The sequence below is a fragment of the Strix aluco genome, chromosome 30 (assembly GCF_031877795.1).
Source record: "Strix aluco isolate bStrAlu1 chromosome 30, bStrAlu1.hap1, whole genome shotgun sequence".
In the NCBI taxonomy this organism is placed as follows: Eukaryota; Metazoa; Chordata; class Aves; order Strigiformes; family Strigidae; genus Strix; species Strix aluco.
The window spans coordinates 3,301,696-3,316,810 of record NC_133960.1 but is presented as its reverse complement, the minus strand read 5'-3'; the positions used below and the strand labels follow the sequence as shown (position 1 = coordinate 3,316,810).

The following is a 15,115-nucleotide window of genomic DNA, read 5'->3' as shown; positions in this document are numbered from 1 at the left end:
GAGGCAAAGCTGGCAGTGCTTAAACCAGAAATGTCACAGTTGGCATGTGGCAAGGGGTGACCTGGGGTGGTAAGCAACTGTTTGCTAAATTGGTGCCTGAGCTCTCCCGAGGAGATGCCTTGGGCTGGTTTGCATCAGCCACAGTTCACACAGTCCCCCTGCTGACCCCCAAATGGACCTGAGGAAGCTCTGACGAAGTAGGGCCTGAGCAAAACCTCCCTGAAGTTGACAGCTGCTCCCCTCTGTCTTTTTGTAGGCATTTTTTGGGCCTTTGGCTGATCAAACACCTGCCGAGTGCATTTGAGACACAACCTTGCCAATTTCCCTTGCTATGTATCATCCCAAGGGGTGGAGGAATAACCCAAACCCACACCAGCTCTACTGCCAGGCAGAGGCACAGCAGCGACTTGGCCTCATCGGAAACTCCCCTCCTACACCAGACGCTGTCACCGTGTTTGGGGAGCTGATGTACCTCTCCCGTTTCAGACTCCAGCTCCGTGTCTCCCCCAGATTGTCTGAGGACATCCAGTGAAGAGGGGGATGCAACCAGAAAGGCTTTTTCCTGGTGCTCTGTGTCTTCTCTGCTTGCAGAGACACTTTTCTCTTCCAAACTCAGATCTAGAAAGCAAAAGTATGTGCAACGTGGTGACTTCTTGGAAGCAAACAGAGCATTCCACCCCAGACTCTGTTTTGACATCTTGTGCATCGCTGCTGTTTCTCCATCCATGAACTATCGAGCATATTTTCCCACCACGTAGCAATACAGCAAAGATTAGGGAGTTAAGAGCGTAAACACACTTGCAACCCAAAAAGCCGAATATGATTTAAACAAATAAATAAAAAGAAGCTTCACTGTAGAAGTAATAATAACATTTTCAGATTAGGAACTGTTGGACCGGAGCTGTATACGCATTTATTATCAGTGCTGTATGTCAACTCCCCTCTCCACGTCTCTGCTGGCGAGGGGCAGGTTTGGACACGCTTTGCCAGCTGGAACTTACCCGCCCGGGTTAAAACCGTACCACGGGTCTCTCTCAAGACTTCTAATGTAAAAACACATATGAGGAAGAAACTGGGCTATTTGTGAAATATGTAACTTGTCTGATCATTGGGAAAAAGGGGCCATGTTAAGGGAACCTCCTGCTTTATTCTCTGCACAGCAGCCACAGCTCAAACCAGCCATCGCTGCACTGGAACTGCTATTGCCTCTGCAGAGGGAAAGCTGACAGGGGTATGGGGCTGTCTGGGGGACAGGGGATTTACACATCCAGTCAGCTCGCTTTAATAAATACTTTTATTAAAAAACATCTGTAAACATCATCCAAAATTAAAACCTCTAACTAGAATCATTTCCTAAGCAGGTTTGTTTGACATGACCCATCATAACATCTTGTAAGGCTTAAACTCGTGTCAGCCTGGATTTAACAATCTCGCACCTCCAGTACAACACCTTTTACACCCGTCTTGTGTTTTACCAGACCCCATTCAAACACCGATCCCGACCTCCGAGCTTCACCCCCTGTAACACCTGTGGATTTGAACAGCTCCCTCAAAGTGTCCCCATGGTTAAAGACAAACCCCCAGCCCCACGCCTCGCTAAACCCGTCTGGAACTGGAGCTGGGTCTGAAAGCGGCCCAGGAGAGCGGGGCCGGGCGCCGCGGCTCAGCCCCTTTCCAGCAACAGGGCTGGGGGGGCCGTGCCCTTCTCCACCCCTGCTCCCCGGCCCCAGGCAGCATGGCCAGACCCTCCCCGGTCCTGCGCCCGCTCGAGCAAGAGTCCTGGCAGGTCGGGAGGCGCCGGAGGGTCAATCCTCAGGCAAACCGGGGAGAGCTGTGCCAGATCATGGGCCGCCAGAAGCTGAAGGCGGCCAACTGCGACCTGCGGATCACCAACACCCAGACCAAGGAAGGTGCGTGGGGCGGCGGGCACAGGGCCTCGGGCACTGCCTGCCAGAGCCACGCTCTGCTCTCTGTGACTTGTCCCCACGGGGCGTGAGTCAGCCTGGGGCCCGTCCCGCCGGTGTGCGGGGAACCGGGAGGGCAAGCAGTGCCAGAAATTAAGTGGGGTGGGAAGGGACAGTGTGATTCGGCCATGATTGGTAGCTGTGGCTTGTGTGGGGACCTCACAGAGCCATTCTTTTGTAGCTGCTGTTCTGACAACAACCTTCCCATCTGCTGTTAGACACGGAGCTGGTCAACGTGCAATGTCTAGTGCTTGCAAAAGCCCGGTAGCCACTTACTGGCCATCTCTGGCAGTAAAACAAGTTTTGTGTTAGAAGGGAGTAGGAATCAACAACGGTGTCACCTCTAGACTTGTTGAACATTTCTGCTTGGACAACTGTGAAAAGTAGCCCTGTTGAGCGTGATGTCACGGCTCACTCTGCAGATGTGGAGTCGTGGCGAGGCAGAGTGACACTGCTTCGCAGCTCCTGGTAGCTGCCAAGGCTCTGCTAGGGGATGTTGCTGCTTGCGGGGGACAGGCTCCTGCTGACAGATGTCAGTTTAGTCTGAGAGCTGTTAGACTAAGCTGGCAGCTGCTAAATTCAAATCGAGCAAACAGAAATTTCCAGGGACTTCAGGAATAACGCTCCAGCTTTAGTCCTTTCCTATTTAAAAAAACAAAAAGTTAACTTTTAAGTCTACATTGTTTGACTTCACCTTTACTAAGATTTCATCACCAAAATGAACTCAATTAATTGATGTGAAGGAAAAATAAATGTGTGAAAGCCAACAGGTGTCAGGTCCCTTCACAGAACTAACTCAGCAATGTACTCCGCTGTTTGTGAACCCTCTTCCACAAATTCTCTGCCTCAGTGACCAAGCTAGGGGGATACTTCAAGTCCCACATTGTTAAAGGACTTTACCAGACTGCGGGAATCTCTAGGCCTGCTTTATTAACAACTCAGAGTTGGGCCACCACCTCATTGAGTGGCAACAGCTCACAAAAAGCGCCCTCTATATATATGATATAACATACAATACAAAGAGTCTTTGGTGATTTTCCAGGAACTTTCAGCTCTTAATTCATCATCCATTCCAAAAGTCCATTGTATTCCACAGTTTTGACTAGTTCTTGTTGTTCCGTTCTAATTGCTCTTCGGACACCACTGCTCACTGATGCAGTCTTCGGCCATCATAGTTCCTTATCTTCTGAACAATCTTCATCATAATTCAGTTTTAGACTTCTGAGAAAAGACTCAAAATGTTCTATTTAGCATATACTTAATCTATGTCTAGCTTTTCATTACCTACCTTTTCTAAGTTGCTTAAACTGTCAGTATTGTTGCTAGAGCACCTGTGCTCTATTAAACCTATAAAACAATATTTATTAATTATTCCTGCTAATAATAATATCCTAAGAGAAAAGAGTTTTCTAAAGCTTGTTCCTTTTACACACATACAGATATGTGTCGTGATAAGTGTCCCATGCAAATAAAGCCTTTACTTCACCAGGTTATTGTCACTCTTCAGTTTTCAGTTGATCCATTTAAATGCGTACTGATTGACTTTTAAGGGGAATTCATTTTTCGATCAGTCTGGTATTAGATGGCTGGAGGTCTCTTCCCTGTGCACTTCACAAGCAGATTGAAAACAAGCATCCCTCTCTCTGTCTATATATATCTCATGCAAGGACAGTCTCTTCAGAAGGCAGATGTCAATGCTTCTCTTCTAATGGTCAATGAATTGTCATAAAATACAAAAAGAGGACCCATTCCTCTTTCTGCATCATACACCTGTTGCGCATGTTCAGGCTGACCTCTGCAAGCTTGCAGTTGGCGAATAAGTGCCCTGGTTGCTGTCCTCATATACACAGCCTCCCTTGGGGAGAGGTAATGCCACTTGCAATCCTCTGCAGACCTACCACAACCCTCAGCTGGGCACAGGCGTAGCAAACTCCTGTCTTTTGTGGAGCCACTGTTGCTTATCCTGTGCCTCTGAAATCTCAGTCCAGTGGTTTGTGGTCTGGACCAGAAAGCACACTCTGTATGACTCCGTTCAGCAGGTGGAAACAGCTGCTTTGGGCTTCCAGAGCTGCCGCTGGCATCATCTCCCCGTTGCTTGTCGGCCTCAGTGCTGTTTGACCTCCTCCGACATCAGAAAGCCCCATCTCAGGCCTTTCCTGACAGGTGGCTGTGTCATGGTGAGATTCCCCATTTGAGCAGAGCTCTAGGCGTTGGTTTAAGGGTATGACTTCTGTAAAAGCTTTGGGTTCTGTCATTAGTAGTACTTTCACAGCAACTTTGCCTTTCGGGCCATCGTTCTGATTTGGCCTCCAAAGGTAAAGGCTTTTAGGAGTTAAGACTGTAGGCAGATGACAGGGAATGGCTGCTGATGGTGCTTTAAAACATTTAGTCATATCCAGCTTCCATAAGTACAATATATAAACCCTTCTCATGGAGACATCTTTACATTTGAGGCTCGCTCATGAAGAGATCTTTGCATTTGAGGCTCACTCAGTCAAAGTGTCTCAGGTAGCTCCTCCGCTTCAAAAGACGAACACGGTGAAGCCAAGGCAAAGCATGGAGGCCCTCAGGCACACACTGGTTTCAAAAGGCTTTTCAGAAGACTTGCTTCGTAATTAATTTCATTTGAGTCTCTCTGCTCTGCAAAAAGTGAATTGAAAGAATTCACATCCCTTTGGCTTATTCAGACTAGACGATTAGCTTAAGAGAGGAGATACCACTTTAGTTGGAGCAAGTTCTGCCCCACTTGTGAAAGCAAGCTCAAAAAACCCCTCAGGTTTCTGTGACCCAAACTCCAACACTGCCAGTTCCATTTCCATTTAAGAGTAAAGCCCTGAGCAGCTGACAGTGTGGCTGTCGATGGATGAAGCCCCGAGAAGCAGAGAGCTGGCGGCTCTCTTCTGTGTTCTGTCAGTCCCCAGCACTCGCAGCACAGGGGAATCGTTTTTAGTGAACACCTCGGAAAGCAGTGGCGCAGAGTTTTCATGCTTTAGCTGAGCGCCTGCTTTGTTGCAGGGTAAGCTGGTCAGACTTTAGAGTCTGGTTTATGTGGGTGAGACTTTGCTGTGGTTTGTTTCTCTCCAAAGATCTCTCGGGTTTGTAGCCTAACAGAAGCAAAAGCAACTTGAGCTAGGTCAGGAAAGAACCTCAGGCATGAGCAGACTCTCCTTTAGTGACCTCTGAGACCATTTTGCTGCTGGCATCCAAACTGTTTGAAAAGAATGGAAAAGGTTTTGCTGCTGGTGTTTGATTCTCAAACCTGGAGACTTCTTGAAAGGTTCTGTTAGTGTGTTGAGACAACAGAAGTGTGATGTTACATATAAAATTTTGCTTTTATGTCTGTGAAGGGGTTCTCTCAAGTGCTATGTAATTACAGATTAATATACATTCTTATGAACTGACTAAAGTTTTCTTCTGTATTGGTGTTGTTTTCAGAATACACAGATGATAACACCCTGATTCCTAAGAACTCCTCGGTGATTGTTAGAAGAGTCCTTGTTAGAGGAGTTAAAACTACCAGCAAAACACGATTTATGTAAGTACCCATAAAGCACTGTAGTCTGTGAGGGGTTGCAGTGTGTTAGCTTTTTGTATGGAGATTAGTTTCCAGAGGCATTCGAGTTGTATCTTTCTTCTTTCTATTGCTTTTATAGTAAAGAGAGATACACACGTTCCCCTCTCAGAAGAGTCGGGTTGTCAGTGTTTGACTGTGTCTTGCATTTGGGGGAGGCGGGGTGGGATATGGCAGGTATTCTTACACCTCAGATCTGGCTTTCTGGCATACTGGCTACAGAGGAGAGACCAAGGGTCGCTGTTTGGATGGTTGGTTATTTAAGAGCACAAATCTGTAGCACAGACTTCATTGTTTTGATACTTACACAGCAGAGACAAAATATCTGAGGGCTTCCTCTGGCACTGTTGTGTTCTAGAGCTGTAAGTTGGACAGTAATTGCTGACAAAACAGAAATGGGATTTGTTGGGGGTTTTTTTAGTTGCACTGAATGTGCCAAGAGAGAACAGTTTATGTATACGAATAAATTCCCACATTCACTAGACTATCAGAACATAATGTTTTGGTGTTTAGGTTTTATAATCTGTTTTCACTGCTTTAGGTCGGGTACAAGTGCTTTGTTCTAAGTTCTCATCACCTTTATTTCTTCCTCTAGAACTCGAACCAAGCCAGTGAGTGGAACATCAAAAGCGGTGTGTAAAAACACAATCTCACACTTTTTTTCTACACATTGCACTTAATTCTAAACAATGTAACCTCATATTAATCTCCCAAACATTAACTTAATCTGTTCTGCAGTAAGACATAGTATACGTTGTAAAGCCCATGTATTTGATTCGCAGCACAGTGAAAACTGAGTAATGCCATCATTTGCACAGTTCTGTCAATATTGGTATTTGTGCCTAGTGATGCATTGTGTTTCATATTGAATATGCTGGAATATTTCCTGAATGACTTGGTGTTGTACAGATAATGTAGGATCGTTTCTAGATCAGGTAGGTTCAAGGTTTGCACAATTCAATTGGTGCTGTGTTCTACATCTGTCTGTCTAGAGCTAGTATGTTTGGATAGGCTGTTGTGTGCTCTTTGTTTCTAGCAATTAAAATCGTTTGGAGTGTATTTTTTGCCATTTTCACATTGTATCACTTATCTTTTGTTTTTAAATACTTTCTTTGCCTAACAGTTTGGGAAGATGTTATCAAAACGCACTGAGAAACCGTTGTTGTTCCATTTGGTTCTGTTTCTTACTTTTGACTTGGCGGTTCAAACAAGTACCAAAATCAACGTATCCCAAAAGTTTTGAGGGCAGTTCTGTGCAGCTAAAAGATTCCTTTTCATGTCCTAAAATACTTGGGTATTTGTTCCTAAAGCTGTATAACTGAAGTGATATCGTTTGGCCCCCTCTGAGTACATAAAGGTCTCTAACGGATTGACATGAATTTAAACATTGTTGCTACCTGAAGTGGCATTCCAAAGTTCTGCATTTGATCTTTCCACTTTATCTGATGAAGCAGTTTAGTTTCATAGTTTGTCTGAAAATGCAAATATCTAAAACCCAGCGCACTGAGTTCAGCTGCTTCTCATGAACCACGTAGGCCCTCTGAAGCTGTCGTAGTTGTGGACTTTGTTTTGAACCAATACACTTACATTAGGTTGGACATGTCCCTTTCAGTGACACTCAGAGGATATAGTGCAGACTTTCAGACTACAGGAGAGGTTAACTTTTGCTATGCTTTGATTGTACAACTCGAACACATGTTTAATCTTTTGCGAACAGATTGAGGACTCTTTTGCACCCACTCCTCTGGCCCAGCTCATTAAGGTATGTGTATATTCTTGTCAAGGACTTAAAAAAACCCCACCAACAACAACAAAAAACCCCACTTGCTTCGTATTTTTAGATCTTGTACTGTGATCTATAACTGGATAACTGTTGTAATGTGAACAAAACTTAATTTTTAATAATTTACAGTATTGGTTTTAACTTTAAAATGTGTGTATATTTCCATAGTATCCCATAAAGAGTAGTTCCCAGTTTGGGAGGATAGAAGGGGAGTCCCTCAACGTCATGTTGCACTATTGCTCATCTTCAAGACACAAAGAAGCAGCACTTCAGGAGCTGTTTACTGTTTCTCAGACCTTTCGTTAATTTTGTGTTGGAGACTGACACAATTTTCACAGAATAATTTAACTGGCTGCAAGTCATGGACATTTCGTGGAGGGGGTTGCAACAGCCAAAATAGAAGCGTTTCTGCAACATGGAAACTGCATGGCTGCTGTTGAGTTTCTAGTCACTGCAGTTATAGATCCACTCCCTGAATGCTGCACAGTTTCATAACTTGTAGTCTATGGAGAGTGGACAACACACCCTAATTTGTTTGAACGCAGACTGTAAATTGTGTAAATGTGCCTAATTTTTTGCAGGAATATACCAATGTGTGAGCGTGACATATTAGCAGAGGCAACCTTCTGAAGCTGTTGTAATGCCATGGTTTGCTATGGAACTGCTTGCACTTTTTGCTCAGCGATGTGTAACTTTGTCTGGGAAAGCACTAGTGGTTGCACTTTGTGAAAAGGAGTAGTGTGAGCCAGTTAAATTACTGGTCTTAAAGAATAGAGAAGGCGGGGCCTCACGCAGAGGGGCTAGTTCTTTATTCTGAAAATAAAGGCTGGACTTCATTTTCAAGAAAGAGAAATCTGTTCCCACTCTCTTCTTCCCTCTCTCACTGCAGAATTAAATTGTGTATATTTGGGGAAAAAAAACCAACAGCTACTTTGGAAGGTAGTCACCAGAAGAAATTGGTCTCCATTAGTGCTGTCCCTGAACATGTCCTTGGTCCTGTAAACTCATGGGAAGTTTGACTCTAAAATGTCAAAAACTGTCCAAGTGCTGTACGCATTTAAGCTTTTGAGAAAATGTACGTATTTCAGAAAAATGCAGGAATGAAACGTAAAGCCGCTCCAAACTGTTATAGTCCAACCTCCTTAGTGCAGACGGGCTTGGCATGGAGGCAATGTGTTGAAAAGTTTTCTGCTTTATTATTGCTATTGTCGAAATCCCATATCTGAATTATGGTCTGTGCCTAGTCATGCTTTGTGGGTTTTGGATGTGTCTTGTAAACTGTTTGGGTTCAGACAAATTAGTCAGGTATCTGTAAATCTTTCTGTAAATGGTAATGGAAGGGATGTCATAGATGTCGATCTGGATTCTGTTACTGTTGTGTCTATGAAACAACCATTTAATAAACTGCTGAAACTAGTGGGTTGCTTTTGCGAGTGAATGCATATAAAATCAAACCCATGAGTGGTTGCTCTGAATGATGGGTGCTTGGAGGTCCGTATCCTTTACATCCCTCCCTTAGACCCTGCTGGGATCTGGACTAGTGTGTAATGAGAACATTTGAATTAATGTTACTCACAAAAAATCAGCTGGCTTCAGTAATTTGAAGATCTAGTTCTGCATAAGGTTTCTATTACAATTTGTGTGTTAGAAGGACACAGCAAATGGGAAAAAACCTGCAGGTTGTGCTGACCATAGTTAAATCACTTACCGTGAAGAAGTGAGCAGGCAGGGGACATGCAGTTTGGGCTGCTTACAGCACACGATGGGCAAATTTCTGCTGAAAAGAAGCTTTGTCTTGCTGAGGAACTCTAAAAAGCTTGATTCCTCTTAACGCTTCTGTGTCTGAAGCTGAATTTCAGCAAACAAAAGCAACTTCCCCTATTCTGAAGTTGTATGTCCTTCTAACGCTGCAAAATGTAAACACTGATACTTGCATACACCTCTCTCAATTAAATGTACAGCGGAGATTTTCTCCTTCAAGTACTCTGGAGCTTAAGAATCCGTTTCAAAATACTTCATAATACAATTTTTTCTACGCAGAGCTTCAGTCCACTTGGAAGACATTTGGGTTGGTTGCACAAGCCTTTGTGTAAGGTAAAACAGAGCCTCAGGTTTTGAGTCCCCAAGAATGCTCCTTCCAAGCAGGTTAACGGGCACAGAGACACCATGTGATGGCGTAAGGGCTCCCCAGAACATCTCTGGGACAACTCTGGCTCATAGAAGCAGCTGCTTTCCTGCAACCTCAGCTACTGCTGGGCTGCTTTTTACAGGGTTGGGTGAGTCTTTGGCTGGGGGAGCTTAAATGTGTTTCTAATGTGCGTGTCCAATAATTACCTGTTAAACAGACCGGCAATCTGGCTGAGCCAACGCTTCCGAGGAAGATAAAATACGAGCTATGATGATACAGGCTTGCCGTCAGTACGATCCAATCAAGTAAGTGTTGGCAAAGTCCTACCTGTCCTTTGAAGACTATGGAAACATTGTAGAGATGGTTGTCGGAAGAAGAGAGACGCATGCATAACTTTTTCCTTTTTTCCCAAAAAGCTTTTAGTTATGTGAAGAAACCCTTGGGTCCACCTCCACCATCCTATACTTGCTTTCGCTGTGGAAAACCTGGGCACTATATAAAGAACTGCCCAACAAATGGGGTAAGATTGTGGGGGGCTTCTGGTGTCACTTGGTTTTTACTTGTTTTACCTTGGCAGTTACGCAGCAATTACATGAATACCCCTATTAGGAATTGTTTCTCTTGGGCTGAAATACAGAGGTTCTATGGCAGTGGTGCAAAGCCCTTCAAAATTCCAGGGAAAGCTGGAATTTTCAATGGGAAATTTTCTTTCTTCAAGGTCATAGTCCTTATACATGTCCATAGATCTTTCTCTATGAACTTTAATGTATATTTTTATATATTTCAATGTTACTGCAAATTTTTCTCGTCTTAACTCTTTTTAATGACAGTTTGCAGTTTTTAGTATTTTGTAGAAAAAGATGCCGTTTCTCTTGACCCCATCTATTGAATATTTGCGTGTTATAATTACACAAGTCTCTGGTTGAGTATTCAGGCCATTTAACGTTACTCACTGAACGTACGTGCATCAGCTCTGAATTCAACCTTCACCTGTAGGTGGTGAATATCAGTGTCCCCAGTGGCCGACCCAGAGCCCTGCATTAAGCTCTCCCTCTGAACTGCGCTTTGGAGGAGGAGGGGGTTTGTGCCTCTCCTCTGAGGGGTTGGGGAGCTGAGGGATATTTCACCCTTGAGGACCCTGAAGTTAAGCCAAAGAATGTCGACTGAGTTCAAAACACTGCTCGGCCTTTGGAGCATCCTGGCTATATTCACTTAGGAAAAAGAGTATTTTAGTCAAGCAACCTTTAGGCTAGGTAAGAGGAGAGGATTAAAGGCTTGTGCTGTTTAAAATAGTGGTTGAAATGTCAGTTTAAGGGTGGGTCTTAAGATATGTCTGCATTTATCTTCTTAACAGGACAGTAATTTTGAGTCTGTTCCCAGACTTAAAAAGTGCACAGGAATTCCCAGGAGTTTCATGGCGGAGGTGGAAGATCCCAATACCAAGGGCGCTATGCTGACGAAGACTGGAAGATATGCAATACCAATTATTAATGCGTGAGTATGGAATTAGCTGGTCTGACCAAAAAGTGAAGGAGAGTAGACACGTGTCAGTGTCTGAGTGGCAATGCCACCAAGCTGGCCAGCGTCTGTAATTACGGGGGAAGAAGCACTCTCATTGTGTCTTAACCTTAAAACCTGTGATGATTTCTAATATTAAAATAGGGCAGTGCTGCTCTTCACACCCCTGAACGTTGGTTAAGCTTGTGGTATGCTAAGAGTCTGTATTTCTGCAAAACAGTTCAGTCATCTTTACAGTGGAATCATTCTTTCTGAAAGCTCCTTTTGCTTCTGGTTTATCCTTCTAAGGCTTCTTGCAAAATTTAACAAATAGCTGTTGGACTGAGATTCCCTCCCCCTCTGACATTTATCAAATCCTGCTGTGTGCTGACAAGAGTGGCTGTTTTAAAATGCACTTGGTAGCAGCTCTGTTCTTCTGTCATGGATCTCCTCTTGCAGAAGCTGTAACATTGATTTCTTCCATTTATAAAACATAATTACGCGGAGACTGACTTTATCCTGAGCCTGCGATTGACATTTACCCTCTGGCAAAGGAGAGGTGGGATTCATGTCACCTGGTTCATTCAGCTGTCAGAAAATTATTTCTCTACTCTGAGCTAATTTCTTAGTTGATCCAATGAATGGAAGAGTTCTGCAGAATGAAAATTGTTCCCCCCTCCCTTTTCTAGTGCTCTGGCCATAGAAAAGTAGTTTAAACCAAATGCCTGCGTTTTTGAAGGCTAATGTGGAGTGAGAATGCCACCTACTGTCTTTGTTTGATAAAATCCAAAGCTTGCGAAAGTTTTCCTTTACCCACCTTTAACTTTTTTTTCTTTTTCCTTCCCCATACCCCCTCCAGGGAAGCTTATGCCAGAGGAAAGAAGGAAAAGCCTTTCTTTTTACCTCTTCCTCCCTCTCCTCCACCTCAGACGATCCTATTCTGGAGGAGCTCTTATGTTTCATTTGTAAAGAAATCATGGCCGACGCAGTTGTGATTCCCTGCTGTGGAAACAGTTATTGTGACGAATGTGAGTGTTACTCCCATGTTTGTTAATTCAAAACATCACACCTGATCTTCTGACAGCAGAAAGAGGAGATCATAAAATTCCTTTGTTACCAGCTCTGTTTAATACTTAAGTGTACCCCAAATAGGAAAGGACTCTTCCTGTAGAAAGGAAAAAACAAAGGCAGAAGGCTTTTTCCCCTTTTCACGTATCTAGTTAAATCCTCTTTCCATGCGGAAGGATGAGTACCAGAAGAGCGTGTAATGCTGCAGCTGATTACAGTATTAGTTATCAAATGCGTTTAGTTTGTGCACAGTCCTTTCTCTCATACAAAACTATAGAGCCAACTGGTGACTTACTGTGGTCTGCAGCAAATGGCTCGTTGGGCATTTAATCCACATTCTTCTCCACAGGAGAGCTGGTTAAAACCGTCAGAACTTGAACCTACTAATGGTTTTTGGAGATGTGTCTTATTCATGAACCTTGAGGTTGGTGACTTCTCACTGTGCTGGACAGCAGAGGAAAGACTATCAAAACATGAAGACACGGCCAACTCTACATCTTGAAATGTTACAACAGTGAAATATCAAAACTGGACAGTTATTTGCTGCATAAGAGAAACTTTTTACACTGCTGAACATTCATAGCTTCGTGCTCCCAGTTCAAGATCATATTCACCCATTAATCATCTACATGTTCTTATCACTGATTAGAACCCAAAAAATGTCCTTAGTTTAGCTAAAAACTATGTTGATGATTCTGATTATACCCAGGTATTAGAACGGCATTACTGGACTCTGAGGAACGTACATGCTCAGCGTGTCATCAGGCAGGTGCTTCTCCTGACAATTCAGTTGCCAACAAGTGCCTACGCCAGGTAATGAGGTGACTTTTAGATAAACTGTTTGTAAGAAAAGTCTAGTCAGCCAATTAGCTGAAAGGGAAGAAAATATTAATTTACATCTCCTTAAACAAGGCTGAATTGAATAAGGCTAAATGTACTTTGCAAAGACATTAGCTGTTGTTACAGAAGCTGACAACTCTTGAGAGACAATCTGGCAAATTCAGGTCATCCTTGTGTTTAACAGGATTGCCTCAGCTTCAAATTCAGGGTTAACGCTGGAGTGCTTTACATGCAGATACTCTGAGTTACCAATCACTAACACCAGTGTTTAATGGGATGCGTTCAGATGTCACAGGACAGTTTGGGTTGGAAGGGACCCTAAACACCATCCAGTTTCAAGCACCTTCCACTAGCCCAGGTGGCCCAAAGCCCCATCCAACCTGGCCATGAACCCTTCCAGGGAGGGGGCAGCCACAGCTTCTCTGGGCAACCTGTGCCAGTGCCTCCCCACCCTCACAGGGAAGAATTTCTTCCTTAGATCTAATCTGAATATATCCGCATGTTGGTTTATTTTAGGATGGAGAGTATCTACGGGAATACACAAGTAATTTTACTCTGTGGAGGCTTTTGTTCATAGAGCTACCGAAGGTTCCTGTGACCTCTTTGTAAATGTTTTTCTGCCTCTAGGCTGTGAACAACTTCAAAAATGGAACCGGTTACACACAAAGGCTCCATAAGCAGAGGCAGCAGCAGCAGCAGCCACCAGCACATCCACCAGCACTCATGGCTCTGACCCCTCCTGCTGCGCTGGTGGCTGCCACGGAACTTCCTCAGTCTTCCCCCCTGTCAATGCACGGTTTGTGGGAAGAGAAGGTAGGTTTCCTTTCACCATATGCAGTGATTCTTGTATATTAGTAGAGCTTATTTTCAACTGCTTGCACTGATTCACAAGGGCTATCTGGTTCCTGGACTGAGACAGCCAGCATTACCAGGTCTTCTGGGCCACCAAGGACAATCAATTCCCACAACTGGTAAGTAACCGTAACTTACAAATTTCTCTTAAAAAATGAGCTTCAGGTAAACTGAAGGGGATTTTTTTTCTCTCACCATGCCAAAAGGTCATCCAATGAGAGCTGGCAAAATTCGCTCAGCAAGTGGCAGACCAGACTGGGAAGGGTAAGTATGCTACAGAAATTCAATATATTGCTGCTTGTAACCTGTTGAACGAGGCCGTAACACATAACGGACACAACAGCTGATTTGTAAGGGAATAAGTATGCACAGATCGTTGTGGAGAATACATGTGGTAATTAATTTTTAAATGGCTTAATTTGACCTGGCCTTCACAAAGGGGATCTGTGCTCTCAGTAAGATTATTTACATTAAAACTCCAGTACAGGATTGAAAAGAGGACTCTGAAGAATGAAGTCTTTCTGAGGAATCCATAATTATGTATAAAAATGAAACGTAATTAAAGGATCAGATGGAAAGCCACCGTCTTGTTTCCTGCCTGAATAGGGCTGAAGAAATTGATTTCCCAATAGAGATCAGCCTCTGATATTCTTTTTTAACAACTTGGTTAATACTGATTGAGTAAACTACTGGAAAAGGCAACACTGTTATTTTACTATTTAGTAAACAGCCAAGCTGCTTCCTCTCGGTTGAAGAGAGAGGAGCCTGTTTTGTTTTATCGCAGCCTCAAGTTAGTCCTTCCTTTTGGTACATATTTGTTACAGATATATTGTAAGGGTGCATTGTGTGTACAAAATCTTAAAGATAAGTCAAAACAAAAACCAGGGTCCATCACACAGATTGTCTAGAACCTCAAATTCAGTAAGCAAAAAAGAACAAGCAGGATGCTGGTGGCCGCGCTTGTCTAGGGAGGAGTTTTATAGAAAACGACAAGACTTAAAGAAGATTGAGGATTTGGCTCAATGAAGTTGGGCTGTTTTTCACGTTTGTGTTTCGATGGCCTGTCGGACTGCAGTTACACTCAAGCGCATCTGGCATCAGCAAAAATGACGTAGGGTTTTCTCCAATACACTCTTTCGGTGCAGGTGGTAAACATGCAAAACTAAAACAAGACAAATGTCACCCTAAAACTTTCCCTAAAAGTTGTAGGAATTCTAAACTGGTTTTGCTTAAATAGCACGTCCACCTTTGCACCTGCAAGCAGTATGCATTTCCTCATATTGGTCGCGTTTTGACTCGTGGTGTCTTTTTGTAATAAAGGTCAAACTATAATTGTAATGAAGGTCAAACTTATTTTAACAGGGAAAAGAAAAAGTCCAGACTCGACAAGTTTAGATGATTCTGCTCAGGAA

At 43.5% G+C, this 15,115-nt stretch overlaps 2 protein-coding genes across 2 annotated transcripts; both read left to right on the top strand.

Annotated features, from left to right (window-relative positions):
• The first annotated feature begins 1,735 nt into the window (after window positions 1–1,735).
• Window positions 1,736–6,215, top strand: LOC141916759 (E3 ubiquitin-protein ligase RBBP6-like). The gene is made up of 3 exons (XM_074809515.1): window positions 1,736–1,910; window positions 5,400–5,499; window positions 6,131–6,215. Exons 1-3 carry the CDS (start codon window positions 1,736–1,738, stop codon window positions 6,213–6,215), a joined length of 360 nt encoding a protein of 119 aa, XP_074665616.1.
• A 210-nt stretch (window positions 6,216–6,425) lies between these two features.
• Window positions 6,426–14,813, top strand: LOC141916758 (E3 ubiquitin-protein ligase RBBP6-like). The gene is given in 11 exon segments (XM_074809514.1): window positions 6,426–6,470; window positions 6,572–6,591; window positions 7,071–7,127; window positions 7,900–7,913; window positions 9,167–9,234; window positions 10,801–10,940; window positions 11,803–11,855; window positions 11,858–11,971; window positions 12,721–12,824; window positions 13,479–13,647; window positions 14,779–14,813. Coding segments are annotated over 11 exon segments (819 nt in total).
• Window positions 14,814–15,115: the final 302 nt, after the last annotated feature.

Excerpts from the sequence above, each read along its gene's own strand:
- LOC141916759 (XM_074809515.1), top strand. The coding sequence starts at position 1,736 with ATGGCCAGACCCTCCCCGGTCCTGCGCCCGCTCGAGCAAGAGTCCTGG. Across the intron at positions 1,911-5,399 it reads CAACACCCAGACCAAGGAAG|AATACACAGATGATAACACC; the intron begins GTGCGTGGGGCG and ends TGTTGTTTTCAG. Across the intron at positions 5,500-6,130 it reads ACCAGCAAAACACGATTTAT|AACTCGAACCAAGCCAGTGA; the intron begins GTAAGTACCCAT and ends TTCTTCCTCTAG.